The 27,917-nt window shown below is 42.5% G+C and overlaps 1 protein-coding gene across 15 annotated transcripts in view; it reads right to left on the bottom strand.

Annotated features, from left to right (window-relative positions):
* Positions 1–24,754: 24,754 nt before the first annotated feature.
* The window catches only part of PHKB (phosphorylase kinase regulatory subunit beta), a 240,879-nt gene continuing 237,716 nt past the window's right edge, over positions 24,755–27,917 (bottom strand). For all 15 annotated transcript variants that reach the window (XM_063797099.1, XM_009430740.5, XM_063797100.1 and 12 more), the window contains 2 exons: positions 26,616–26,756; positions 24,755–25,979 (listed from right to left, as the gene is read on the bottom strand). In XM_063797099.1, the coding sequence (XP_063653169.1) occupies positions 25,842–25,979; positions 26,616–26,756 (279 nt within the window). In that variant the 3' untranslated portion in view covers positions 24,755–25,841. The remainder of the gene's footprint in view (positions 25,980–26,615; positions 26,757–27,917) is intronic.

The following is a 27,917-nucleotide window of genomic DNA, read 5'->3' as shown; positions in this document are numbered from 1 at the left end:
AGGATGTGTTCATGAAAACTGATGTTTCAACAAATCTAGAGACAGTAACATGGGAAAATGAAGGAAGCTCTCTGGTGTCTGCAGCCTCGCCATCTCCTCACGCACAAGGATGCGTCTCCTCGAAAGCGCCCTTGCTCTGCAGCTGAACCAGAGGCTGCCTGACCCTCTCCACCACAGGGAGCGAGGCAGAGCACCACTGTGAGGCTTCCCTGAGGCACAGGTTAAGACAGGTGGACATTCTTCTGTAAACAGTGGAGAAGTCACAAAAGGTTTCTGAACAGAAGAAGAATCTGATTGGATATGATGCTTATAGGGGAGCTGGACTGGGAAGACAAAACTCAGGTTTGAAAAGCTGGTGGGAAGATGTGGAGCAGTCAAGACGAGAGGTAGCAAAGAGAGGTGCTGAAAGTGGAAAGAGAAACAGGGCCCTACCTTTAGACAGCCTACAGGGTGAATCCACGTAGATGTGATCATGTGGTATGGTACCATTAGGCCAATGCATGCATTTAGCAAGACTCTTCTAGAGATGATGGCTTCAAGCCAAAGGGCTATTATGGTGGGAAGTGTATCCCAGTAGGTAGTTGGGGAATGGCGTCTTTCTGGGAGGGAAGACACTGGAGCCTCTCAAATCCTGGCAAAGCGACTCCTGCTTTCCTTAGCTTCCCATCACCAGAGAGCACCTTTCTCAACCACATCAACCAGATAAGAAATGAAAAGACAGGGATTTTTTTTTGTTCTGTTCCATCATTGGTGTCCTTGTCTCTTCCCCTTGTGCCCATGTTCTAACCCAGAAGTGTTGTTCCACCAAAGCCACCTTGCTGGTTCCCTGAAAAGCAGGCAAAATCCTGTCTTGCTCCTGAGAGACTATTAGAAAAGCACTTTGATGATTACCTTTTGTTAATGTGCAGAACAGATTTTTAAATCGTCAGTTCTATTACCCAGCCCTATCCCTGGGCTTCCTGCAGAGCTGACCCCGTGCTCTGCTTTCTTCATCTATCACAAACATAAAAACTCTTTAAAGATCCATTACCTCCTCCTGCACCCCCCATTATTATAACCTTCATTCTAGCTGTCAAGAGACCTTGCTACAGAAAAGAATGCTATAATTCAGCATTAGCTTACCAGAAAACACTGGTGGGAGTTGAAATCACAAGCAGGCAGAGAATAAAGTAGAATCAAAATTCATCATGAAGCCATTTTCACCTCCCACTCTCCACTCTAACCAAGACAATAACCCTTGTTTGTGAGGAGCATAAAGATTTGCTCCTGTGTATCTTAGGAAGAACATTGTGATGGTTAGCCCCTGTTATTTTTCTTAAGTGTCAGGATTCTCACTCCTGACCTGGAAAAGAGCCATATATTTTAGAAATGCTCTGATCTCTTATCCACAATCAGCAGGGGGAAAAAATGTATAATTTAGCTAACTTTCAGCAGACGATGTTTGGACTGGATTCCAAAAGCAGATGACGTGGGTAATTGGCAATTCTCTGCCACTGAGGACCATCACAAATATTGCAGAAGGGCTTGGCCAACGCTTCGGCAAGAAGTCCTTTGGAAGCCCTCAGGTGCCTGCCTGCGCCCTGATTGGGAGATGGGGAAAACAGCTTTTGGAGTAGGCTGCTGGCTTCAGGCACCTAGCGATTGGATGACAGCAATTTTAAAGGTAGAGAGCTAACTCTACTAATGTGGCCAAGTCATCTTAATTAAAGCCAGAATCACTTTATTAAAAAGAAATGGCATTTGAGTTCGGAAATCCAATCTAAGTTGCCACCACGAATTGAAAAGGATGGAGAGCACTGGCTGATGATGCAGCAAAAGGCACGTGGGATTTTCAGTTGCTTTTTTTTTTTTTCTTCCATTTTTGAGATAGAGTCTCATTCTGTTGCCTAGGCTGGAGTGCAGTGGTGCGATCTCAGCTGACTGCACTCCTGGGCTCAAGCGATTCTCCTACTTCAGACTCCCAAGCAGCTGGGATTACAGGCTACACTCCCACACCTGGCTATTTTTTGTATTTTTAGTAGAGACTGGGTTTTGCCATGTTGGCCAAGCTGGTCTTGAACTCCTGACCTCAAGTGATCCGCCTGCCTCAGCCTCACAAAGTGCTGGGATTACAGGCATGAGCCACCACATCCAGCCTAGTTGCCTTTTCTTAAAGCTAGTCTTAGATCAAAGGCCAAGTGGCTAACTGGGGCCAGGGGTGGTGGTCTGCTGAGAACTAGTGACTCTGGGACTTGGCTTAGATACTGCACAAACCCCCATGAGCTTTTTACCAGGAGCTGTCCCTCTTTGTTCCCAACCCTTCAGAGTCCCTTAAACTCTTATTCCCCATACCAAGGCATTCATGTCGACCCTTCCACCCCTTGCACACTTAAAAACCTCCAGTGTTTTCCCACTGCACTTAGATCAAAACCCAAACTTCTAGCCAAGTCCTGCAGGGTTCCCAGCTAGCTCCTGCCCCACCCTCGAAACTCACATATACCCAGTCGCTTCTGTTCACTCCAGTTCAGCAACTCTGGACTTCTTTCTATGAACACAATGGACTTGCTCCTGCCTGGGACCCATGCAATTATAGCTTTCTCTTCCTGGATGGCTCTTCGCTCAGAGCAAGGCTGATTCCTTGCTGTAATTCAGCTCAGATGTTACCTGTTCATGAAATTTTTCTGACACACCCTGTATCAATATCCCTCGCTCCTTCTGTAACTTTCTAACCACTACTCTGCTATTTTTCTTTGTCATCCGTCTCCAACATTACTATGTATCTTTACTGTTTATTATTCTGTTTCTCCACACTAGAATATAAGCTCCTTGAGAACAGAGACCTTGCATGTCTTGGCCACTACTAAATCCCTAACAAGTGCTCAATCGATATTTTTGAATGAATGAATGAATGAATGAATCACTCAATCTGTTAGGAGAATCACTGCCACAAATAATTGAAAATTCAGAAGCAATTCTTTAAAAATCTTGCAGCAATCAAGCAAGTCCATGTGATTCCAGTCTGGTTATACTGTAGAGAGAATTCCGCATGCGTTTGGATGGGAGCCACCACTGAAGCTCCAGCCAGCCCTGTGCTCCTGGCTGGCACTTGACAGAAGTAATTTGTAGGAACTCACTTTATAGCCAAAATCAGGAGTTCTAGTTTTTGCTCCCCAGAGCCATTGACATGCACTTATGGGTATTTTTACCCAGAGATGCATCCCGCAGCTGGCCCATTAATATCTTACATAAACAAGCAGCAAGGAGCATCAGTTGAAAGTCTTTAAAATAATGTCTCAAGCAGTCTGTGCACAGGCAGTAATCTTAAAGCCAGAGTGATGCCTCTACTTGGGAAGAGGGGCCTGCCATAAAAAAGAGGCTGGAATTGAACCCTCCTTCTGAAGTCCACTTACCTACCCTTTCTTCTTACACATCTAGTTAAATGTTGTCCAAAGCTTCTTACACATCTGTTTAAATGTTGTCCACACGCACACCCAGGGAACACAAAAATAAGGCAATTTTTCCAGTTACCATGCTCACTGGAGCATATTTTGCTTCATCTTGAGTCATCAATCTGGAAAGGAAAGTAGAATGAGATGAAACTAAATGGGGCCAAACACATCGATCGAGTTTGGTTCCCTTTAGAGCCATTCTAAAATAAATAAAGGTGAGTGCTTTGTAGAAAGAAGAAGATACGGACAGGCTGAACTCTCCCCTATAGCATTTACTTTCCCTAGAAATTGTAGGTAATAACTCTGAGGAGTGAGTTGTGCACAGAGCTTTGAATGTTCCCTCAGTATGAGGACTGTGACACGTGGAAGCATTTGGCTGTATCTGCAGGTTTGGAGCTGGCCATGTGCTGGAAGAGGAAGGCTTTGGGAGGGGAAACCAGGCAACAGCTCCAGGGCTCTGATAGGCTTGGGGCCTCTAGATTCAGGTCACTGCTTTCAGCATGACAGAGGTCTCAGGGCATTTCCATAAAAAGCATTAAAATAGTAGGGTGTAACATATTTAAAGCCAATCTTTCTCAAATCTAAGAAACACAAAACACTGACAAAGCCACACCCACTCAGAAGGGCAGACTTGTCATTTACTCACCTTCACCACCACTCAACCAATATTTAAGCACATACCTCATACAAGTCACCACGTTGTATGCTAGGTAATCAATGCTAGGCAATATAGACAAGTTCCCTGCCTCTTCTAGAGCTTTTGTTCAAATGTAGGCCTGTCTTTTTTTTTTAAGACAGTTTTATGGAGATATAATTCACATATCACACAACTCACCCACTGAAAGTATACCATTCAAGGCTTTCAGTATTTTCACAGAGTTGTTCAACCATCACCATAATCAGTTCTAGAATATTTTCATTATCCTAAAAGGTAACACAAGGTTTTAAGAAACTAATCACTTAATTATTGAGTTGTAATCATGATTATTCCTTCTACTTCCCTGAAAGAATAAAGCATGTATCATGAGGAGGCCTCTGGTCTTGGGGTTTCGATAAGGCTCTCAGCAAAGTGACATTTGCACTGAGAGCCGATGGCAGAGTAGGAGAAAGCCAGGCAAAAGGAGTGAAGTGAACAGGAGGAGGTAGCAAAAACACAGGCGTAAATTAGGCTTTGTGGTGGATCTATGGAACTGAGAAAAGGACATTGAATTTTATTTTAGAGCAATGGGTTTTCTATTGTTTAAAGAGTTTTAAGTTTTCCTGGCTACTCCCATCCTCCATGTCCAGATTTTCATTTCAAAAAAGTATCTCCTGCTGATGGTGAGAGAACGGATTGGAGGGAGGCAAGCATGAAGGCAGGAAGATCAGTCAGGAGCCCATCACAGAAGTCCAGCGAGGAGATGAGAGTGGCCTGGATCAGGACAGTGGAAATGGGGGCAGTGAGTTCATTCAAGATTTATTAGGAACAGAACTGAAAGACCTTGGCAATTGATTCACTGGGAGGAGTGAGGACTTCTAAATTTGATGCCTCCACTGCTGGGTATATGGGTTACAGAAGGAAAACTGGAAGAAAAGTAAGATTTTTGAAGTTGGTAGAAAGATCAGTAGGGTTTGTGACCAAGCAATTAATGGGTTCACTGTCCAATGCACAGAGGCCAATACCATGGCACTGGCTTTTGAGAAAAGAAAAGTTTTATTGTGAGTCAACCAGCAAGGAGACAGGAGGAAATGCTCAAATCTGTCTCCCCAGCCTGGGGTTTTGGTTGGGTTTTATAAGTGTAGGTTAATGAGGTGTGATCTGATTAGATCTCGCAATGAGGTGATGTTGGGAAGAATGATCTGACTGGATTCTGCCATGGGGTGACTCTAGAGCTCGATCTGATTGGATCCTAGATCCTGCCATGTGGTGTCCGCTTCTTAATTCCGTCCCCACTCCTTCACCCAAGCACTTACGTTCCCCCTTTGGCTGCACATTTGGTTCATCTGGGCATGCTCAGGTTATATGACCTCAACCCGGAGATCCATGGCAAATGAAAAACAACTCACAGCTTTGTCACAAAAAGCCAAGCCAGACTGGTCTGGTGTGGTTACAGGCTCAACATTGGATATATTGACTGAGCTGTCAGGTAGGTAGTTGAATATGACTCTGATATCAGAGGTAAGATCTGGGCTGAAGAAATAAATATAAGAGTCATTGTTGCACATTGGCCATTGATGTCCTGCAAGTAGGTGAGGCCACCCAGGGAGAGATGATAAAGCAGAGAAGGGGCCTCAGGCCAGGTCAAGGGAAGCTCCAACATGTCAATGGTAAATGCAAGAGGATGTGCTGGTAAAGAGGCTGAGGGAGAGCTGCCGAGAAGGAGGAGGTCAACCAGGAGCATGCGATGACCTGGAGCCAAGGGAAGATGGTATTTTAAATGGTGAGAGGCTATTTGTTTAAAAGCTGCTGAGAGATGAAGGCTAAGAGAATGTCCTTTGAACTTGACGACACGAAAATTATTGGTGCCCTTAGCAAGAGTCATTTCAGTGACAGAGCAGTTGGTGGAAGAATGGAGAGAACATGTGCAGACAACTCTTCTGAGAACTGTGGCTGCACATGGGAGGAGGAAAATGGCCTGGATGGAGGGCCATGTGGAGTGAGGGAGGAAGGGTTATTTTAACATGGGGGTGATATAAGCAAACTGTAATGCTAATAGAAAGGATCCAGTGAAAAAGCGGGTAAGAGAGATGACTGCTGGATAAGGTGCTTGAGATGGGGGAGTGGGGCTGAGACCCCAGCACATCCACAGGAACTGGCGTTAGTTGGAAGGGAAACTTGCTTTTGCCTGGTGGGTCCTAGAGCAACAAACCTTGGTTTCACTACAGCCAGCACTGAACCCGAGCCACACTGGAGGCAGAGATGTTCTCCAGAAGCCTCACTGGACATCATCTGCTACTCACCTACTCGCCATGCCACTGGGGGTGGGATGAAAGGTCTTCTTTTTGCCCCTCACCAAACACAACTCCCTCTTTCTCTCTTGCATTAAACACATGTTTTGACAACAGGACATCAGAGGTATCCAGGAACCTCATGGATGGAGAACCTATATCTACCTCCTGCCTCCTTGCACAGCTGAGACTTCAATTTATGCCTCACATATCAAAATACCCTTTCTCGATGCCCCCTGCTCCTCAGAGTTCAGATCTTCTATCCTTCACCTCCTCGGGATAGAAATAAATGGTGACACCGCATGGTGTGTCAGAAGTATCATATCCCTCCAGAGAGGCAATATCACCCCAAGACATCATTTCCCCAAACGCAGCAAGACCGGCCTTGAAAGGGATTGTGGCAACAGAAGAAAGCGGCTGCTGCCTGACTCCGTACCCCACTTCTGGTTCATGGGGCTCATGAAGCCTCAAGCCTGAGCTGTGCGGCGGGACACTCCCCATCACTTCCACCTGCACCCACCACTGGGCACACTTTGGCCCGGCCCTGGCCACAGAGGTCAAGTGCATTGGCCTTCCATGCAGCTGCACCATGGTCAGGCAGGGGCAAGAACTGAGCTGGACATTGGGCCACAGGTTTAGGAGGAAGGGAACTACCTGGGCCCCAAGGCAGGAACCCAGCAGTTGTGAGGACATAGGGAATGATGCCCGTGAAGTGTCCTTGAACGGGGAACTAATGTGGTGAATTATTGTAATTGTTATTTTGGAATTTTTTCTGCATTCTCCTTTTTTAAAAAAGTTATTGTGGGTACAGAGTAGGCATATATATATTTATGGGGTACATGAGATAGTGGTGTGTGCCTGTAGACCCAGCTACTTGGGTGGCTGAGGCAGGAGAATGGCTTGAGCCCAGGAAGTCAAGGCTGCAGTGAGCCGAAGTCAAGGCTGCAGTGAGCCCAGGAAGTCAAGGCTGCATGATAATGCCACTGCACTCCAGCCTGGGTGACAGAGTGAGACCTTGTCTCAAAATAATAATAATAACAATAATAATAGGCTGGGTGCCATGACTCACACCTGTAATCCCAGCACTTTGGGAGGCCAAGGCAGGCGGATCACCTGAACTCAGGAATTCAAAACCAGCCTGGCCAACATGGTGAAACCCCGTCTCTACTAAAAATACAAAAATTAGCCGGGCGTGGTGGTGGGCACCTGTAATCCCAGCTACTTGGGAGGCTGAGGCAGGAGAATTGCTTGAACCCAGGAGGCAGAGGTTGCAGTGACCCGAGATTGCATCCTTGTACTCCAGCCTGTGTGACAAGAGCGAAACTCGGTCTCAAAATAATAATAATAATAATATTAATAATAACAACAACAACAATAGGTCTTATTCATTCTCTCTAACTATATTTTTGTACCCATCAAGTGAAGTATTAACATTGGGAGGATTTGGCAGAGATTCCTGTGTGGGAGGGCTGAGGTCAGCCCAAGGCCCATGCGATCACTCTCCTTCATGCCAACATGGACATATTAAAGTCAGGCTCCCACATGTACAACAATGCAATGTCTGTTAAAAGATTCAAAAATGGTCAAGCTTTATTCTTCTGCAGTGTGTGATAGGATAACCACCCTGAAGACCTGCTGTCTTATGGCAAGTAAACTTCGATAATTATATACCATATATTAAAGTGTTATAATACTTTTCAGGGTCCTTTCTCATTTATGATCCTAATTTTAGACTCTGATTAGGGTCACTCCTGGTTCCTCTGCTTCTGATGAGGAGAGGGAGCTGAGAGATCTAAGGAAGACCACCTGTCCTCCAGTTAATGGGAAAGCACGGAGAGGGAAGCCGGCCGTTTGCTTCACCTCACACTCCGCACTCCTGCTCTGGGCCTCTTCTCAGTTAACAGAAAAACCAAACTCTATACGATGTTTTAAAGAGGTTGATTCTGACCAATAGGAGTGACCACGGCTCAAGGAAATATAGTCTCAAGGAGTCCTGAGGAAGTGAACCCCATGCGATTGGATTACAGTTCGGTTTTATAATGAGGGAGGCAGGAGTTACAGGCAGAGACATACTTCAGCACTGGGAACCAATACATTGGTTTGGCCCAAAAAGGTGGAATATCTTGAAGCAGGGGCTTAGCGGTTATAAGTGGATTCAGAGATTACTTGATTAAAAGCGTAAGGCTCTTTCTAAAACTTGGAGTCAGCAGAAAGGAATGTTTTAAATTAAGATAAGGATGCTGTGTAGCAATATTGAGGGCCTGCAGGTATGACTTAACCCTTGCCTTGCATGGCCTTAGATCTTGTCTATAATTTGGTATCTTATTGTCACAAAGAGTCCATTTTGCTAGTCTTATGTTCTCTATTTTAACACTAATGCTGGTCAGCTGGGTATTAAAAGGGAGAGGGGATAATGAGGTATGTCCAGCCTCCCTCCCCGTCATTGCCGGGAACTTCTTTTTCTTTTTTTTTTTTTTTTTGCAACGGAGTCTTGCTCTGTCGCCCAGGCTGGAGTGCAGTGGTGCAATCTCGGCTCACTGCAACCTTGGCCTCCCTGGTTCAAGTGATTCTCCTGCCTCAGCCTCCCGAGTAGCTGGGATTACAGATGTGCGCCACCACGCCCAGCTAATTTTTGTATTTTTAGTAGAGATGGGGGTTTCACCATGTTGGCCAGGCTGGTCTCGAACTCCTGACCTCAGGTGATCTGCCTGCCTTGGCCTCCCAAAGCACTGGGATTACAGGCATGAACCACCACGCCTGGCCCAGGAACTCCATTTTTAAGTTTTTTTCTGGGGTTCTCTTGGCCTAGGGAGGGTTTGTTCCATCATTAAAGGGCTTAGGATTTTAGTTTTAGTTGACAAATCCCAGGAAGCTTTCACAGTACAATGTATTTAATCAAAGAGCTGTGACTAAGCTCTATCAAGGATACAAGGGGCCAAGCCAAAGGAAGAAGGAATTGTGGTGGGATCATCCTCCACCTCCACAGCAGAGAAAATTAATGGCACAGTCCCTGATGCATTTGAGAGAACCACTTAGCTAACTGCTGATTCTGCTAGTTCAGGTTATTTACTTACCCACTCAACAGAAGTTGAAAAATCACCTGTATTATTAATTTGCCTAAAACCTTCCAGCTTCAGAATGTGACTCAAGCTATTTTTACAAAGCAAAGTTGGAATTCTAAGCTTTTTGCTTACAAATTACTAAAGTCATTCATCAGCTGTTCACATAAACGCCGGGCTTAGAATTTTTTTTAACCTTCCATTTTTCAGATAAGATCAACATGCACAGGTTTACTGAATTGCTCTAATTCTGATTGCACACTCACATAAAACTACCAAAACAGCCTTTAGTCCCTTTCCTATTTTCAGTCAATAGATAATTCTATCTCCCTTTAGGCAAATCCCATTCATAATAGATATTTATTGTCCAGTCTCTCTTTTTTTTAAAATCAATTAGCAAGCATTTATTTAGCCTCTACGACATGTTCAGCTCTGTAGTGGGCACCGGGTGAAGACACCCAACTTATTTAGCCTTTATTGGATACTGAGCTGAATCCAATAAAGTAGAAGCTGAAGCTTCTACTTCAGCTAAAGAAAGTGCTGACCTTCTGAATCATTAATTCGCCAGGGAATCATCTGTGGTCTATAATTGTATGGAGTTACATGGAATCCCTGAATTCAAACATAAAACCCAGTAGAAACTCTAGAGTTCTGGAAGGCAAGAGGAAACAAGAAAGGAAGGACTGAATAAGACAGAAGGAGAAGTGCATTTCAGACAAGGGGACCCCCCAAAGTGTGTTTGTTTTGAAGGCTGTGAATAGCTGGGACTGACTCATAGAGGCAGAAAATAGGGAGCCAGTGAAGGTTTATGAGTGAGGTGATTATAGATGTTCAATTCTGCTGCAGTGGATAGAAGGTTTTCCTGACAGAACCCTGACTCAATTGTCAATGAGAGCTGTTCTAGTAGGCAGCTCCCTCATGTAGGGAACAGATAGTGAGACTCGAGTCCTACAAATGGATGGGCAGAGGGCATAGTACTTATTGGTGGGATAGATCCCCTTAGCAACAGGAAGTCACCTGCTCATCCTGTCAGTGGAAGAACCCAGGAACAAAGGAACCCACAAGGATATTTGGGGTATGGGAGAAAAAGGGAAGGGGCACATTCATTCCCGACAGTATCGATGTGAGCAGTCCCACCATTTGATCACGTGTTCCTTAAAGGATTCTAAACTCGCCAGGATAGCATCATTCTTTTCTAATGTAGCAAGAAAAATATCAGGACAACCCAGTCTAGGTCACTGTTCTTTTTAGTGGGGCCCGCGGAGGATGGGGACTGGGAGGTGGACTCTAAGGTGAAAATAAAAGGTGCCATCCCCTATAGAAGATGTGCTCCTCCAGGTGCAGGTCTGAGTTGTTAGGGACTAAACCTCTGGATTCAAAAGAACCATCCCGCATGAGTACAACCCTGGAAATGCCAGGGCCTGCATGCAGTCTCTGCCGCCCACCTCCCCGACCCCTCTGCGGTGCCCCTCAGGGGTTTCACTCCATGTGGGTCCTCACCAGGATCAGGGCAGGGCACAGCTTGGGAAGAAGCCCCTGTCTCTCCTCCTAATCATGGCATACAAAATGCATGGTTTCAACCAAATCCAGGTTTTTCTTTAGAAACCATGGATCTTAAAAGGTGTTGAGTCCTGGACAGGAAGAGATGTTTACAAGCCCTTCTGTGTTTGTCAATCAAAGGTGCCATGCCCATGGGAAGCAATGACCCAAGAGACGACTCCCCCAACCAAATCTCTGGAATTCTAAGGACAGCCATCCTGAACTGGGCTCAGGAGCTCCATTAAGGATGCGGAGGGAAGATGCAATGGAGCAGAGGCAGAGGCAACAGAAATAGAAGAAAGTTTCCATTCTTAGAACAGGGGGGCTGTCAGGCAGGGCACGGTGGCTCACGCCTGTAATCCCAGCACTTTGGGAGGCTGAGGTGGGCGGATCACCTGAGCTCAGGTGTTTGGGACCAGCCTGACCAACATGGTGACCCCGTCTCTACTAAAAATACAAAAATTACCCTGGCATGGTGGCGCACGCCTGTAGTCCCAGCTACTTGGGAGGCTGAGGCACGAGAATCACTTGAACCCAGGAGGCAGAGGTGGCAGTGAGCTGAGATCACACCACTGCACTCCAGCCTGGGAGACAGAGCAAGACTCTGTCTCGAAAAAAAGAAAAAAAAAAAAGAAGAACGGGCGGACTGACTCTTCCTCCACTGAGGACACCACTTTAGACTTGCTTTTTCTTAGCCATTGTTGTTGTCGACTAAAGACAAAAATTAAGCTTTTAAAGAATTAAAGTTAGTTTTATTCAGAAGTCTTAATGAGGACAATAGGCTGAGACCTAGGGCCCAGAGCAGATGGGACAGATTGCTCCAAAGCAGTTTCAGCAACAGCTTATATGTAAGTGGCGGGGGTTGAGTATGTGCAAAATCACGTCAAAGTTTGGATGTGAGAGTACATCTGGTTCTAGATGACTACCCTTTCAGACGTTATCTTATGTGCAGGCAAAGGCAAAGGTTCAGGTTATTTATCTTTTCAAGGATGTAGTGACTCAGGGAGGATGTGGGTGGCCGCGGGCTCTGTCCTGCCTTGTCCTCAAGGCATTGTTCCAGGGGACTGCATTTCATCACAGTGAGGGGTTCAAGCAGAAATGAGCAAACATGGCTTTTTATGTTTGCTATCTTGTCTCACAATTGTCATTTAAAAATAGAATACAGAAGTTAAAAAATAAACCAAAAGGAGCTGGTTTAAAAGGTAAGGCAGATTAGTGCAGGGAGTTGAGAGCCCAGATCTGGAATCCTGCAGACCTTGGCTCTAACCCCCGCCCTGCCACTGGCCTGGCACGGGCCTGTTTAACTTCTTAGCTACTCAGCTTTGTCATTTCTCAAACAGAAGCAGCAACAGTCTCTTCCTCACAGAAACGGTGTCAGGGCTAAATGAAATCAATCACAAAAAGCGTTTAGCAAAGATGGAGCCAAAACTCCTGACGGACACTGGGCCAGGTGTCCCAGGGAGTGGGTGGCCGGGCCCCGTGCAGGGTCTGACAGACACTGGGGTTAGTGTCCTGAGCAGTGGGTGGCCAGGCTCTGGGCAGGGTCTCATGTACTCTGGGGCTGGTGTCCCAGGCAGTGGGTGGCCAGGCTATGGGCAGGGTCTGACGGACACTGGGGTGGGTGTCCCGGGCAATCGGTGGCCGAGCTCTGGGCAGGGTCCCATGGGATGCATCTGGCTCCCTGGCTTTTCAATTTCTTCCTGGGGCTGCAGCCATCCATCCTCTGGATTGAAAGCTGAGTCCTAAACCACATTATCTCTTTGTCTCATTTGTGGTTTTCGATGACAGACAGTGAGACAGGCAAGTGAGCAGTCCCCACTCCCTGTTGGGGAACTTTCTCCTGGTTTGAGCCAGATATCAAGTGGGTGGTTACTGAGAAACGAAGCCCCTGGGTCCTGGGAGTGGGAGCAGAAAGGAGATGTCAGATTCCAAAGACAGAAGACAACAATAGGACTTGGCAATTGATAAAGAAGGATATTAAGTATGAGTGCAGGTTCTGGGATAATGGGGAGGCCATAGAGAAGAGACCTTAAATCCAGAATGGAGAACATCTGTATTGGGAGGAAATAGCAAGTTCTACAAAATTTGGATAAGGGGTTTGATGAAAGATAGTAGGACAGATAAGTGGAAGTTTCTGGTGGTTAAATAGCAATACAGGATCCATATCTATTCACATCTATATACATGTGTCTATACATCAAGATGTGTGTGTGTAGGAGTTATCAGCATAGAAGTGAAATTTAAGACAAGGGAATGAGAAGCTCTTCGAAAGACAGACACAAGGGAGTGAAACACTTAAAGGAAAGGGGATGCAGTTACAGAAAAGGAAGATGAACGGATAAAAAGGTAGAGGTGGAGGGGAGCATTGCAAAAATCCAGCCCAATTCACTCACTTAAAGGACAAGGAGACTGCGGTTCAAAGAGCATCAGTGATTTGCCGAACAGTCGACCATGTCCAGAAAAAGGGAGATATGGGGCCTGAACCCATATTCTCAGACTCTCAGAGAATTCTCAGACTCTGTCCTTTCCCACTGGAGACCTGGACATGGCTACTTGCAAGTGAAAGTTAATTAATGTTGATCACCAGGATGAAATTGGTGATCATGAAGGTCTAAATTGGCATAAAATAAACTTATGGGTCAAGAAATTGTGAATACTAAAAATGTGAATACACCTTTTCCTTTCACATAGGTCAATAAACAAACACACACACATAAAAGCAAAACAAGAAAGAAATTTTTTTTTTTTTTGAGACGGAGTCTCGGTCTGTCGCCCAGGCTGGAGTTCAGTGGCGCAATCTTGGCTCACTGCAAGCTCCGCCTCCCAGGTTCATGCAATTCTCCTGCCTCAGCCTCCCGAGTAGCTGGGACTACAGGCGCCCACCACCATGCCTGTCTAATTTTTGTATTTTTAGTAGAGACGGGGTTTCACCATGTTAGCCAGGATGGTCTCAATCTCCTGACCTCGTGATCCACCAGCCTTGGCCTCCCAAAGTGCTGGGATTACAGGCGTGAGCCACGGCACCCGGCCAGAAATCTTAAAACGAAACAGAATCTTGTTAATTGAGGGCAGATTAATGATTTCAACGGCTGGAGAATAATTCCGCTTTATTTATTTATTTATTTATTTATTTATTTATTTATTTATTTTGGAAAAGGAAGTTGCAGGAAAAAATCAGATTCAAAGCATCTCCTTTCTGCCTGGATTCATCCTGCTGTTTTCAACCCAGAGTCTTGTAGGAAGTTGTCCAGAAGGGAAACGATCGTGCTGCAAAACTTCTAGGTCATGAGCTGTGCTTTCATAATTTGCAATGTCTCTATCAAAAAACAATTGAATCTGAAGAACCAGAAACACGTGTTGCATGAAAGGTTCCAGATTACAGCTCCCACTTTCAGCCTCAGAAAACAAACACTTCTCTAAATGATCCCAACCCTTCTGAAGCCATCATCTTTACTGGTGGCTCAGCTGGCATTTGAGCCGCAATTGCCACTTAAACCTGCCCCATTTAGTTCACTGTACTGATTGCATAAGATGGGACCGTTAATTATCTACCTCACATTCTGTTTCTCCTCCACCATGGTAGGGTGGGCACTTGACAGTGGGTGACTGATGTTACCGAGTTTCTTCACTTTCATTTTATGGTGGGATCTCAAAGGGAATGAAATACACTCATGCTGGGAATGTCCGGGCTTATTTAGTAGCTCCTAGTGCTTTCCACAAGATGGAATTGGGGTCTGCTTTTTCTGTCAGATATGCCTCAGGTAATCTTTTAGCAAGAAAGGATTAAGCCAGGTTTCAGAATAAATACACTTCTCTCAGAGCCGCAAGGTTGCCAGCTTCCTCATTTAGGGAAGCTGCTCCCCGTTGCCCCCATTCTGTTTTCCACAAGATACCGTACCTGTCACAGAGGAGCCAAGGCTACTGTAAACGGGGGCACAGGCCGGGTGACAGCGGGTCGCTCCAGCCCTACCCCGGGATTCTCAGCTCTTGGAAAACAGATGAGCCTGTTTCTTCATGAAGCACCTTTGAGGCAGTCATGTCACAAGTTTGAGAATTTTCTAATGTTGCTATGTATCATTTAAATTTAAAATTTAAAATGTCTTCTACATCTGTGATGACTTCCTCTTTTGAGCTCTAATTTGGTGACTTGGAATCTGACTGTTGAGTCATTTACTACTTGTGAGACCTTGGGCAAAATGCTTAAACCCCGTGCCTCAGTTTCCTCATATGCAAAATGAGAATAATAGTTCTTACCTTATAAAGTAGAGCTGATATACATAGGGCACTAAGCCCAGCACGTAGTATGCTAGGTGTTCAAAGCTATTATTAGTCTCCATCATTACTCAATTAGGCTGACTGGGGGTATAGCTATCTAACAGTTTCTTCAAAAAACAGGTTTTGGGGACTAAATAGTTAATAATAATGTCTACTTGAAAATTACTAAAGGAATAGACCTTAAATGTTCTCACCATTAAAAAATGTGAGGTGATAGATATGTTAATTAGCTCGATTCATTTCACATTGTACATCATAAATGGATATAACTTTTGTTAATTACACCTTAATAAAACTGGGGGGAACCCAGATCTTGGATTTATTCTGTTTTCCTGTTATTAAATTTGTTTCACTTTATCATTTTCATTCTTGTGCTTATGTTTACTTTGTCATAATTTTAAGGTTTTTTTTTGAAATTAACATTTAGTCAATTTATTTCCATTCTGTCTTATTTAGTACGACATTTAAAGCTGTGGATTTTTTCTCTGAATATGGTTTTAGCCATCTTATATATAGAAATTCGATCATAGTCCAGATATTCTGAAATTTTAGTTTTGGTTTCAATTTAGAAAGGAATTTCAAAATTTCCAAAAGGTTGGGTTTTGTTTTTTTCTATTTTGGATATTAAACTGTAGATTTTTTTCCTTTTGTTTGACATAAGAGAATGCAATCTGTACTATTTCTAATTTTGCAATGCATGGAGGCTTTCTTTGGCACCCAAAATATGATCAGTTTCAGGAAATGTCTCAGGGGCAATAGAAGATACAATCTGTTTGAATATGGAATTAAATGGAATCTTTGTTTGGATATGGAATTAAATATTTATATATTAATATGTAACAATAATTACATATTATTCCCATCCTCTATATCACTATTTATATTCATGGATTTTATTTGTCATAGGTGTTAAATTCCCTCTGATTATGTTTTTGTTTCTCTTTGGATTTGCAGGTACTTGTATGTGTGTGTGTGTATATATTTAATTAATGTATTTATTTATTTGAGAGACAGGGTCTCTCTCTGCCACTCAAGCTAGAGTGCAGCTGTGCGATCATGGCTCACTGCAGCCTCAAACTCCTAGGCTCAGGTGATCCTCTTGCCTTAACTTCCCTAGTTGCTGAGACTACAAGCTCAAGCCACTGCACCTGCCCACTTTATATATTTTGATACTTATACTGTGTAAACTGCTAGAACAAGTAGACCCTTGCCTCCCTGACCCAAATAAATATAATAGTTTACGCTTTCCATTTCCTATTTTAGATCGAATTAAACAAATCTTTGAATTCTTTCCATCCAGATAACTGGGATACAGTTTCTGCCTTCTGCTAGAACCCTGGATCAATTGTCAATGAGAGCTGATCTTGTAGGCAGAGTGGGGGTGGAGAAAAGAGAGACAGCCTCACAGGAAGCTGGGCTGAAGCCGTGTGGCCATCTTCAATGCCATCACCTTGGTCATTGTCATTCCAACCTACGGGGAAAGGGACAAGCACAGAGGGCAGGCAGGAAGGTTTATGGGCCAGGCCTGGGGTGGCACTCACCTCTGCTCACATTCCATTGAAATCCCAAGCAAATGCAGGGTGTATCTGAACGGCTATATACTTACCTATAATTTTGGGTCATGCAAGGGGAGAATAGGTTTTGGTGGACAGCTAGCAGTTTCTGCCAGAATGCTGTTTTGTGTTGTATAGAGATGTAGGCCATTTACATTCTTGTTACAGATGCACACTTTTTTTTTTTTAACCTTTAATTCAATGCCGTCTGATATGACTGTCATTTCTCTATTTTTTTATCTTGAGCTATATGGTCAATTTTGTGATGCATTCTCACCCCTGCCACCCTTCTGGTAATTTAAAATTACTTAAAAATTTAATTTTTTTTTTTTTTAGAGGCAGAGTCTTGCTATGTTGCCCAGGCTGGCCTTGAACTCCTCCTGGGCTCAAGTGATCCTCCCACCTCTGCCTCCTAAGTAGTTAGGACTACAGGCACATACCACTCCACCTGGCCACTTTTGTATTTTAAAGAATAAACTTTAAAAACTTTTAATATTTTGATTAACTTTTAAAAACAAAGTGAATATTGACTTCTTGCTGTGAAAGACAATGAAATTAGCTCACTTACACTGGCCGCTCAGCCCCTACTAAGTTGTCAACAAGCTCTAGGATTTTTGTCCCAGCCCATTAGTTATATTATTTTAAATTGTGAAGCTTGTTTTTCATTTTTACATTCTTTGCTGTAACTGTAAATCTCATTATTAATTTTAAATTTTAATGGAGTCATAGTTCATAGTTTTGTTTTGTTTTTGAGACAGGGTCTCACTCTGTGGCCCAGGCTGGAGTGTAGTGGTGCTGTCACAGCCCCCTGCAGCCTTGAACTCCTGGGCTTAGGCAATCCTGCCTCAGCCTCCCTGGTAGCTGGGAGTACAGGCACCTACCACCACACCTAGCTAATTTTGAAATGTTTATTTTGTAGAGACAGAGTTTCGCCATGTTTCCCAGGCTGGTCTTGAACTCGTGGACTCAAGTGGTCTGTCTGCCTCGCACTCCCAAAGCGCTGAGATTACAGGTATGAGCCACTGCGCCCAGCCCATAATTACTTCTTATGTTTTGTGTCTTCTTGGTTACTATACTCTTCACATCAATTCTCTTGGTTGACTGGATTTCGTCAAATATTATTTTCAAGAGAGGCTTGCAGGTGTTATGATTCCTGAGTCCTTGCATATTTTAAGAATTCTTCATTTGCCTTTATAAGTATTTGGGGGAAAAAAATCTCAGGTCACATTGTACAACATTGAACTGATGTGGAGAAATTGAGTGATAGATGACTTTTTTTGGCATAAACTTCTCCTCAAGTAAATTCTCCCAATGTATGTTTCAATGTTGCTCATTCTGTATTAAATTTTTCTGAAACATGATGTGTTCTCCTGATCTGCAGATTTATTTATTTAGGGAAAACATCATTTACTTGAATTTTTTCTGTGCCAGTCTCGTATCCTTCTCTACCTACCAGTTTTCTTTATGTTGGATCAACCTTGTTTACCCCCATCTCTATTTTTTGTCCATCTGATCAAATATTCCCTGATCAGAGGCCTTCCCACAACCCCAGGAAATCTAATAACCTTTGTCACTCTTTCCTCCTCATCCTGCCTTATTTTCTTCCACAGCATTTATCATCAGTACATACCACCTATGTCCTCACCCCAATTAGAACATAGCTCCACAAGGACAGGGGATTGTCTTTTTTTTTTTTTTTAACCCTGTGCCAGAACAGCGTCAGGTGCATATAGATGATGCTCAATAAGCACTTGACTGAATTATCTCAAGGGTTCTGTGTGTTGGCAACTCAATTTTTAGCTGTGTGTATTTTGTTCTTTGCTGTTTCTAATTTATGAAACTCATTTCCTTAGCTCTAAGTTTCCTTTCTATTTTATTGTAGTCTCTTATTTTGTCTTTGACTTGTTTTTTCATTGATCCTTTTTCTCTTTAATTTCTTTTAGACTATAGGGCATTTGATGTGGAGGATGTTCTATTTCCTAGAGTAAATTTTCTTTCAGAATGGGTTCTATATCTATCTTTTTTTTCCTGTAGCATTATTTACATTGTTTACAGGCATAAGGCTGGGTATGGTGGTTCACACCTAATCCCAGCACTTTGGGAAGCCAAGGTGGGCAGACCGTCTGAGGCCAGGAGTAAGAGACCAGCCTGGGCAACATAGTGAGACCCTGTCTCTACAAAAAATAGTTGATGGGCAGTTTCTCTGCATCTTTCTCATGGCTGCACAGCAGCCTTGTGGGTCCCCAGTTACAGTGTGGGTGGTCTTTGAAACTCTCCCACCCAACCTGAACTCTTTGGTCTTCTCCAAGCTGCTTCCAGCCGAGTCCCTTCCTCTTAGACAATAAGACACAAGTCAGGAATATGCAGTCCTCAGAGGACAGAGAACTCAAAAAGTACCAGCACAAGAACCAACCGAGCAGAGGGGAAAGGGACTGACGGACAGCCCTGCCCTAAGTTCCCCACTCCCGTGAGGAGGAAAGCCCCAAAGCCATCTGTTTCCCCCACTTTTCCTCCCTGGCTAGGAGAAGAGGAGGAGCAACTTCTGGAGAGATGGGAGTGAAGGAGGTGGGATTTATCCCTGAGGCTAAGCATTTCTGTCACAAGTGAAAAAGTTTACCCTGTTTGGCAGAACCACCCACATTGGAAGATGCTGTCCTTGGAAACAGGATATGCCCTGGACTAGGCAGAGTGAATTTTGTCCAGTTTTAAACAACATTACAGAAATAATAAGAAGAGGGGACAGTCAACTCCAATCGCCACTCCTCATAAGCCTCGCCCTCTCAGGTAACAAGAACCAGGTCAGGACCAGCTCCCAGACCACCTGCCATTGGAGACAGTGAGTTCTGGGGAACCTTGCTCCTCATCTGCCTCCCTCCCAGACAGAGTCAGAATGCTACTCCCAACAGCTTTCCCTTCCTTGGGGAGCAGGACTGAGACAGTCATGAGGTCAGTGCACTGCACAAGGGAGCCAATGAGAATGCAGCTGGGGGCTGAAATCCAGTTTACTCTGAGCCGTGTGTCCTGGTGTGGGGTTGCATCTGCTCAGAGAAAGGACCTTTCTTTGTACAAAGGTACCACTCACTCACACACAGGACTGAGCGTGGGCTGGCAGTAGCCCTGCTATATGATGCCGGATGATGTTATGTGTGGTGGGGGAGGAGCTTCCACCTTGGAGAAACACTTTCTGAATTTTCCCCTAAGTGCCGACTCAACAGGCATCTGATTCCCTCCAAATGCATTTGATTTTTCACAAATTAACTGACCTTGTCCTCGCCCATGCACAGCTTCTAGGAAGCCAGAGTATAGGAGCCAAATTCTAATTCTAGTAGGTCTTTTGTCTGCTGCTGCTTTTGAGTTTATGGTGTGAGGCTGTACTACCCGCTTCCTTTGTTTGAATGCTGCCAGTATGGTTTTGCTGGTCCATTCTGCCTCAGTTTTCATTCATGTTTTTAGTTTCTGAGATGGAGTACTTTTATTATATGGCTGCATACTGCTATATGCTACTTCCAACCTGTCCTTGATTTAAATGTGGTCTTTCTGTGCTGCTATAACTGTTGCCACATTGTGAAGTGTGAATATGCACTTTCATATGCCATCTATTTAATATACATGCTCATAAAGGCTTAAAGCATCTGCATCTACTTTTTTTTTTTTTTTTAAGAGGCAAGAGTCTTGCTCTTTCACCGAGGTTAGAGTGCAATAGTGTGACCCTAGCTCACTACAGCCTCCAACTCCTGGACTCAAGCAATCCTCCTGCCTCAGCCTTCTGAGTGGCTGGAACTACAGGAGTGAGCCACCACACCTGGCCCTGAATTTACAGTTTAAGAGTTTTGGTGAAAAGCTAAATGTATTCAGGTGTCCAATAAATGTTATTTGGTGTGAATAAGGCACCACAGGCTTATAACATATTGAAGATGACATCAAGTTGATCCCACATTCTGATTTTTTAAATAATTTAAATTCTGGGATACAAGTGCAGGATGTGCAGGCTTGTTACATAGGTAAACATGTGCCATGGTGATTTGCTGCACTTATCAACCCATCACCTAGGTATTAAGCACCACATGCATTAGCTATTTATCCTGATGCTCTCCCTCCTCCCCATCCCTCTGACAGGCCCCAGTATGTGTTGTTCCCCTCCCTGTGTCCATGTGTTCTCATTGTTCAGCTCCCACTTATAAGTGAGAACATGCGGTATTTGGTTTTCTGTTCCTGCGTTAGTTTGCTGAGGATAATGGCTTCCAGCTCCATCCATGTCCCTTCAAAGGACATGATCTTGTTCCTTTTTATGGCTGCACAGTATTCTGTAGTGTATATGTACCACATTTTCTTTATCCAGTCTCTCATTGATGGGCATTTGGTTGATTCCATGTCTTTGCTATTGCAAATAGTACTGCCATGAATATAGGTGTGCAGGTATCTTTATAATAGAATGATTTATATTTCTTTGGGTATATACCCAGTAATGGGATTGCTGGGTCAAATGGTATTTCTGGTTCTAGGTCTTTGAGGAATCACATTGTCTTCCACAATGGCTGAACTAATTTACACCCCCACCAACAGTGCATAAGGGTTCCTTTTTCTTGATAATCTTGCCAGCATCTGTTTTTTCTTTTTAATAATCGTCATTCTGACTGGTGTGAGATAGTTATCTCATTGTGGTTTTGATTTGCATTTCTCTAATGATCAGTGATGTTGAGCTTTTTTTTATGTTTATTGGCCACACAAATGTCTTCTTTTGAGAAGTATCTGTTCATGTCCTTCGCACCCCCCCACCTTTTTTTTTTTGAGACAGAGTCTCGCTCTGTCGCCCAGGCTGGAATGCAGTGGCACAATCTCGGCTCACTGCAAGCTCTGCCTCCTGGGTTCATGCCATTCTCCTGCCTCAGCCTCCCGAGTAGCTGGGACTACAGGCGCCCGCCACCACGCCTGGCTAATTTTTTGTATTTTTTAGTAGAGACGGGGTTTCACTGTGTTAGCCAGGATGGTCTCGATTTCCTGACCTCATGATCCGCCCGCCTCGGCTTCCCAAAGTGCTGGGATTACAGGCGTGAGCCACCGCACCCGGCCCCTTTGCCCCCGTTTTAATGGGGTTGTTTTTTCTTGTAAATTTGTTTAAATTCCTTGTAGCTTCTGGATATTAGACCTTTGTCAGATGGATAGATTGCAAAAGTTTTCTCCTATTCTGGCTCTCCATTATGATGATAGTTTCTTTTGCTGTGCAGCAGCTCTTTAGTTTAATTATATCCCATTTGTCAATTTCTGCTTTTGCTGCAATTCCTTCTGATGTTTTCATCATGAAATCTTTGCCCATGCTTATGTCCTGTATGGCATTGCCTAGATTTTCTTCTAGAGTTGTTATAGTTTTGGGTTTTACATTTAAGTATTTAATCCATCTTGATTTAATTTTTGTGTAAGATACAAGGAAGAGGACCAATTTCAGTTTTCTGTATATGGCTAGCCACTTTCCCCAGCACCATTTATTAAATAGGGAATCCTTTCCCCATTGCTTGTTTTTATCAGGTTTGTTGAAGATCAGATGGTTGTAGATGTGCAGTCTTATTTCTGAGATCTCTATTCTGTTCCATTGGTCTATGTGTCTGTTTTTGTACCACGATCATACTGTTTTGGTTACTGTAGACTCGTAGTATGGTTTGAAGTCAAGTAGTGTGATGCCTCCAGTTTTGTTCTTTTTGCTTAGGATTGTCTTGGCTATATGTGCTCTTTTTTGGTTCCATATGAATTTTAAAGTAGGTTTTTTCTGATTCTATGAAGAATGTCAATGATAGTTTAATGGGAATAGCATTGAATCTATTAATTACTTTGGAAAGTATGGCCATTTTCACAATATTGATTCTTCCTATCCATGAGCATGGAATGTTTTTCCATTTGTTTGTGTCCTCTCTTATTTCCTTGAGCAGTGGTTTGTAGTTCTCCTTGAAGAGGTCCTTCACTCCCCTTGTTAGCTGTATTCCTAGGTATTTTATTCTCTTTGTAGCAATTGTGAATGGGAGTTCATTCATGATTTGGCCCTCTGCTTGTCTATTGTTGGTGTATAGGAATGCCTGTGATTTCTGCACATTGATTTTGTATCCTGAGACTTTGTTGAAGTTGCTTATCAGCTTAAGAAGCTTTTGGGCTGAGATGACGATGAGGTTTTCTAGATATAGGCTCATGTCACCTGCAAACACAGTCTGACTTCCTCTCTTCCTATATGAATACCCTTTATTTCTTTCTCTTGCCTGATTGCCCTGGCCAGAACTTCCAATATTATGTTGAATAGGAGTGGTGAGAGACGGCATCCTTGTCTAGTGCCAGTTTTCAACGGGAATGCTTCCAGTTTTTGCCCATTCAGTATGATATTGGCTGTGGGTTTGTCATAAATGGCTCTTATTTTTTTGAATATATTCCATCAATACCTAGTTTATCAAGAGTTTTTAGCATGAAGGGGTGTTGAATTTTATCGAAGGCCTTTTCTGCATCTATTGAGATAATCGTGGTTTTCGTCATTGATTGTTTCCCCATTTTAATTTTTAAAAATTGAAATATGATGTTTTCAGGCTTAAGTAACAGCAGAAAATCTGGAAAACATCCTGTTTCTTAAAATGATGCTCTGAAAATGTAGTTGAACTTGATATTCAGTCAGGAGTTTCCAACAGACGTTGCTTGTACAATAAATTTACGCAGTGAATCTGCCATTGTGATAAAGGAGGCTTTAAATCAGATTTAAATCTTGTCATGCCTAAATAAATGTGCTAATATTTCCAGTCGGTCTCTAGTGCAGCTGTTAAAACATTTGGGCTCTGTAGACCAAATGAGACTTCTAAATTTCATATGAGTTCTGTGTTCTAATTCTTATTATTTTTTGCTTTTCTAATAAGAAAACAGGCATTGGCTTTTGTAAAGGTGAATATCAAGATTTACCGATTCTAAATATAACTTTCAGAACAATAAATTTTGAATCTCAAAGCACGAAGTCAATACGTGTCACAGATTCTGAATGCTTTCAGGAGTAGCACAGGAAAACTTCAGAATTTTGCATATGTAACATTTAAGCAGGAAGCTAACACTCAGAAAACACATTTGCGAGTAATGTTTGATTTCAACTAGGATAGCAGTTTTCTGGTAACTTTGCTCAGCTAATCAGATTTTTAAAAAAAATTCTTAACACTACAACACAGTTTACTTTCCTAAAAATTTCGGCAAACAAAAATTTTAAGTCTTTTGTTTCCCTTTCTTTAATTTCCAGTTTCTCCAGTAATGAAGTGTCAGTTCTCAATTCCCTCTCCATGGACTTCATGCTTATGTTTTTTTCAGGCATAAGTTTTACAAATTAGCTTCACCCTTCACGACTATCTTTTCATAAACTCTCTTAACATATTGAGTCAAGTAGTTTAATTCTATTCTTTGTCAATCCCCCTCCTTAGTTCTTTAGGGTCCAACTGTGTCTCATTCATTTCAATTTTGCCAACTAATATCCATACAATTTCTTATGCAAGATCTCGGCACTGTACCTCAATGTTATGAGAAATGTGACTGACAGCAGATTTTTCCATTTGCTCACACATCCATCCATTTGATATCAATTGACTCAATACTGAAGCCACTCATCCTTTCTTACATCCTTTCAAAACACTACAAATAAGCTGCATTTTTTATGTGACAAATCTATCTTCTCAGGTGAAACTCCAGTAAGATTGATCAGAAAAACAACTCTCTTTGGGGCAAGGGCTCAAACTCATGGGCCTTTTTTTTTTTTCTATATAGGAAAGAAATAAAATTTAAATGTTTAATCTACTTTCTACTTTTATTAAAGTTTAAGTAAACTGGGCAACTAAATGTGTATAATGGTAGCTACCATAGATCCATAGATTCTCTTCCATTCTACCTCTAAATCAATTAAATGAAAACACTCCGGAGTTTGAAGCTCAATCTTGTGAACCTAGGAACAAAGAATGTCCAGATATGTTCATTAATTCAGAAATAAAATTTAATGACCCTTAATGTTGTTTTTACTAGTAGAAAGTAGGTTAACAGTCCTTAAATTTAACATATTTCTTTTTCTTTCTTTTTTTTTGAGATGGAGTCTCGCTCTGTCACCCAGGCTGGTGTGCAGTGGCAGGATTTCAGCTCACTGCAACCTCCGTCTCCTGGTTCAAGCAATTCTCATGCCTCAGCCTCCTCAGTAGCTGGGTTTAAAGGCATGCACCATCATGCCTGGCTAATTTTTGTATTTTTAGTAGAGACAGGGTTTTCACCATGTTGGCTGGGCTGGTCTTGAACTCCTGACCTCAAGTGATCCACCTGCCTCAGCCTCCCGAAGTGCTAAGATATCAGGTGTGAGCTACTGTGCTGAGCCTAAATTTAACATATTTTTGAACAATCATAGACATGTCCTATTTTTAGCAGGAGCTCAAAGAAAATGTTTGATAAGGTACAGATTTATTATATTTTAGTCCAACCCCTATATTTAGCAAATACAAAACCATAGTCATGTTTACAGTGTAAAAACTGTAGAATAGCTCTGTATACTAAAATATTATTAATAATGCAGTTTTTGAGAACCAAAATATCAGCTGGCTGACTTTGCTTTTATGATGTATATTAACATCTTTTAGCATGACAATACCACTAAGAGAAGTTCACCATTCTTTCAATATCTTTTGATTTCCAGTATGCATTACTAGTTGGCAAATTTATTTTAATGGCAGTATGGTAAGAATTCAGTCCAAAGAGCAAAGATTCATTTTGATGAACTATTTGATCATAAAACATGCAGTGGCAAATTTTCAATTCATAAACTATTTTTATCACTCAGTGAGGATTACTATTGTAGTTGGCATAATCATGAGAACTTTTTTCTGCTTGATTAAAAACATTTACCATTACTATTAGATTGGCTATGACATGCAAGAGGTCCATAACCCCGCCAAGGATGTGGCATTCACCTCCCCAGCATGCTCAGTTCGTATATTAATGGCTGCCTTGATTAAGCTTGAACATGAAACACAACACACTTCAGAACATGTGTCTCAACAGAGCTTCCTACACCTTCCCCACTAGCTAATCAGACACGGGTCATCATTGTTTGGCTTGACTTCTCCTTCCAGCAGCAGATTCATCACCGCCTTTGTCAAATAGCTGCATGTTCCTCTTTTTCCCAGGGGAGGAGTGTTGTAAAAGGAAGTCATGTCATCCTACAAAGGAAAACAGTAAGCAAGGCATTCAATCTTCTGTTTGTAAAGAGTTGACAGGTAAAATCCGTGTCAGCTTAGGGGGAAAAATAAATTCACATAAAGATTTCCTTATGGAAAATATGAGATTCCTGAGCTTTTCTTTCATTTTCCTGAGGTGTATATAAAACAAAGACAGATATTTTTAGTATTCTCTCCTTTGTTGATAATTTTTATTTACTTAGAGAACCTCTTTACAGTTGAACATAAAATATTAAACAGAGAACCTGGAAGGGCCTATATTAGGCAGTACACAGCACCAATGTAGCCTGCCACTGCATTCTATTGTCCCCAGAATTTAATTTTATAGCCTTCTGGAGTCTATGCCTCCTCTCTGATAAAACATTTTTATGCTAACCATATAAAGGAAATTTATCTCTTTCTAGATCTCTTTTTTGTCAGAACTTCACAGCTCAACTGACTAGTAATTAACTAAAAAGTAACATTAATTCCTCGAAAAAGGCAGACTGCCCCTCAAGTATCCTATTTTGCACCTGTGAATCTGTTTTATAAAGTAAATGAAAAGAGATTAGGGATATTTTAAAGAATTGAGACAATGAAAAAATTCTCAAAAAAAAAAAAAAAAAGCTGTGTACTTACTTGTTTTTCAATTTCCTTTAGCCGACTCTGATCTTTTTGAAATTCATTAAATGCTTCTTTGACCAGTCTGTCTAGATCTACTTTGTCTTGAAATTCTAGCTCGGGGTTTCTTTCCAGTACAATGGATACAACCATAAGTAACTAGAAGAGACAGACATTGAAAGCCAACTATATGAACCATAAGTGACATGTTTTCACCCTTTGATCAGATGGATGGGTGATCCAAAGGATATTCTATATGATGAGGGGCTCAAGGATCACCTATGGAAGGAATCTTCCTAATTTTGCAAGTTATTTGCATAAATTCTGTTTGGAAAGTGCACCTTTTTTTTCATTGTGTGTATCCCTAGAAATGTTTTTTCATCAGTTAAATAAAACCATTAACTTAGAAAAATGACTTTCCTAACCCATCATGTACATAATACATGATACCCTATTCACCCAAAGTGTCTGAACTCTTTCTAGGCCTTTGGGTGTCAATCCTTGTTGGCAAGACACCAAAACACTGTCTGTGGAGAGAGGGGTCAGGGACCAAACCCAGAGAAGCCAGGTAGGTTCAATGGAGACTCTGGACCCAGGTTCAGGATCAAACGACCTGGAGCCCAGGACCCAAATGAGTATAAGTCTGTGATGCCACAGTAGTTTCTCAAGGGATGGCCATGTTTTAAAAAAATATGTTTAACTCTGACCCCTGTGACAAAAGTCCTATTTGGTCTGTATAAACTATCTTAGTTTAACGAATCACCCTATTGCTTGGCCATCTCATACACCTATCCTAAGTGGTAATGTTCATTTTAGATGCTAAATTCCTATAAGCAAAAATAATATCTGCATATGCAATAATTGGTAAAGGCTCTCTGATGATGTTTATGGCTCCTAATTTGTACACTGAACAGGAAACACGCCTCATAGTTCCCAATTTTGGATTCTTATTGACTGTATTTTATCTCGATGCTTCAAAAACAGAACCTGAAAGAACCAAAGGAAACACAGTAAAATCCAGGGGTCACAATGTGGGAAACCTTAGGGCAGGCCTTTAGCCATGAGAATATGAAGTTTTGCTGTAGGTCTAAAGGAAAGTGTCTTCTGCAAAGGGAATGACCTCATTGTGGTCAACAAGAAGGATCTCTATGTCTACTATATGTCCCAGATGCTGGGTACTAGACATGCAAGGCATTCACCTGCCTAATAACCCCGTCTTTTCGCGACCCAGTCTGCCTCATGCTGTGAAAATGATTGGCTGATACTATTCCACATCCTGGGACATCAAAGAGGAGGCTAAATCTACTCAGCTCTGACTGC

Source organism: Pan troglodytes, chromosome 18 (genome assembly GCF_028858775.2).
Source record: "Pan troglodytes isolate AG18354 chromosome 18, NHGRI_mPanTro3-v2.0_pri, whole genome shotgun sequence".
In the NCBI taxonomy this organism is placed as follows: domain Eukaryota; kingdom Metazoa; phylum Chordata; class Mammalia; order Primates; family Hominidae; genus Pan; species Pan troglodytes.
The sequence above is the reverse complement of the archived record's forward strand: the minus strand, read 5'-3'. Positions and strand labels throughout refer to the sequence as shown.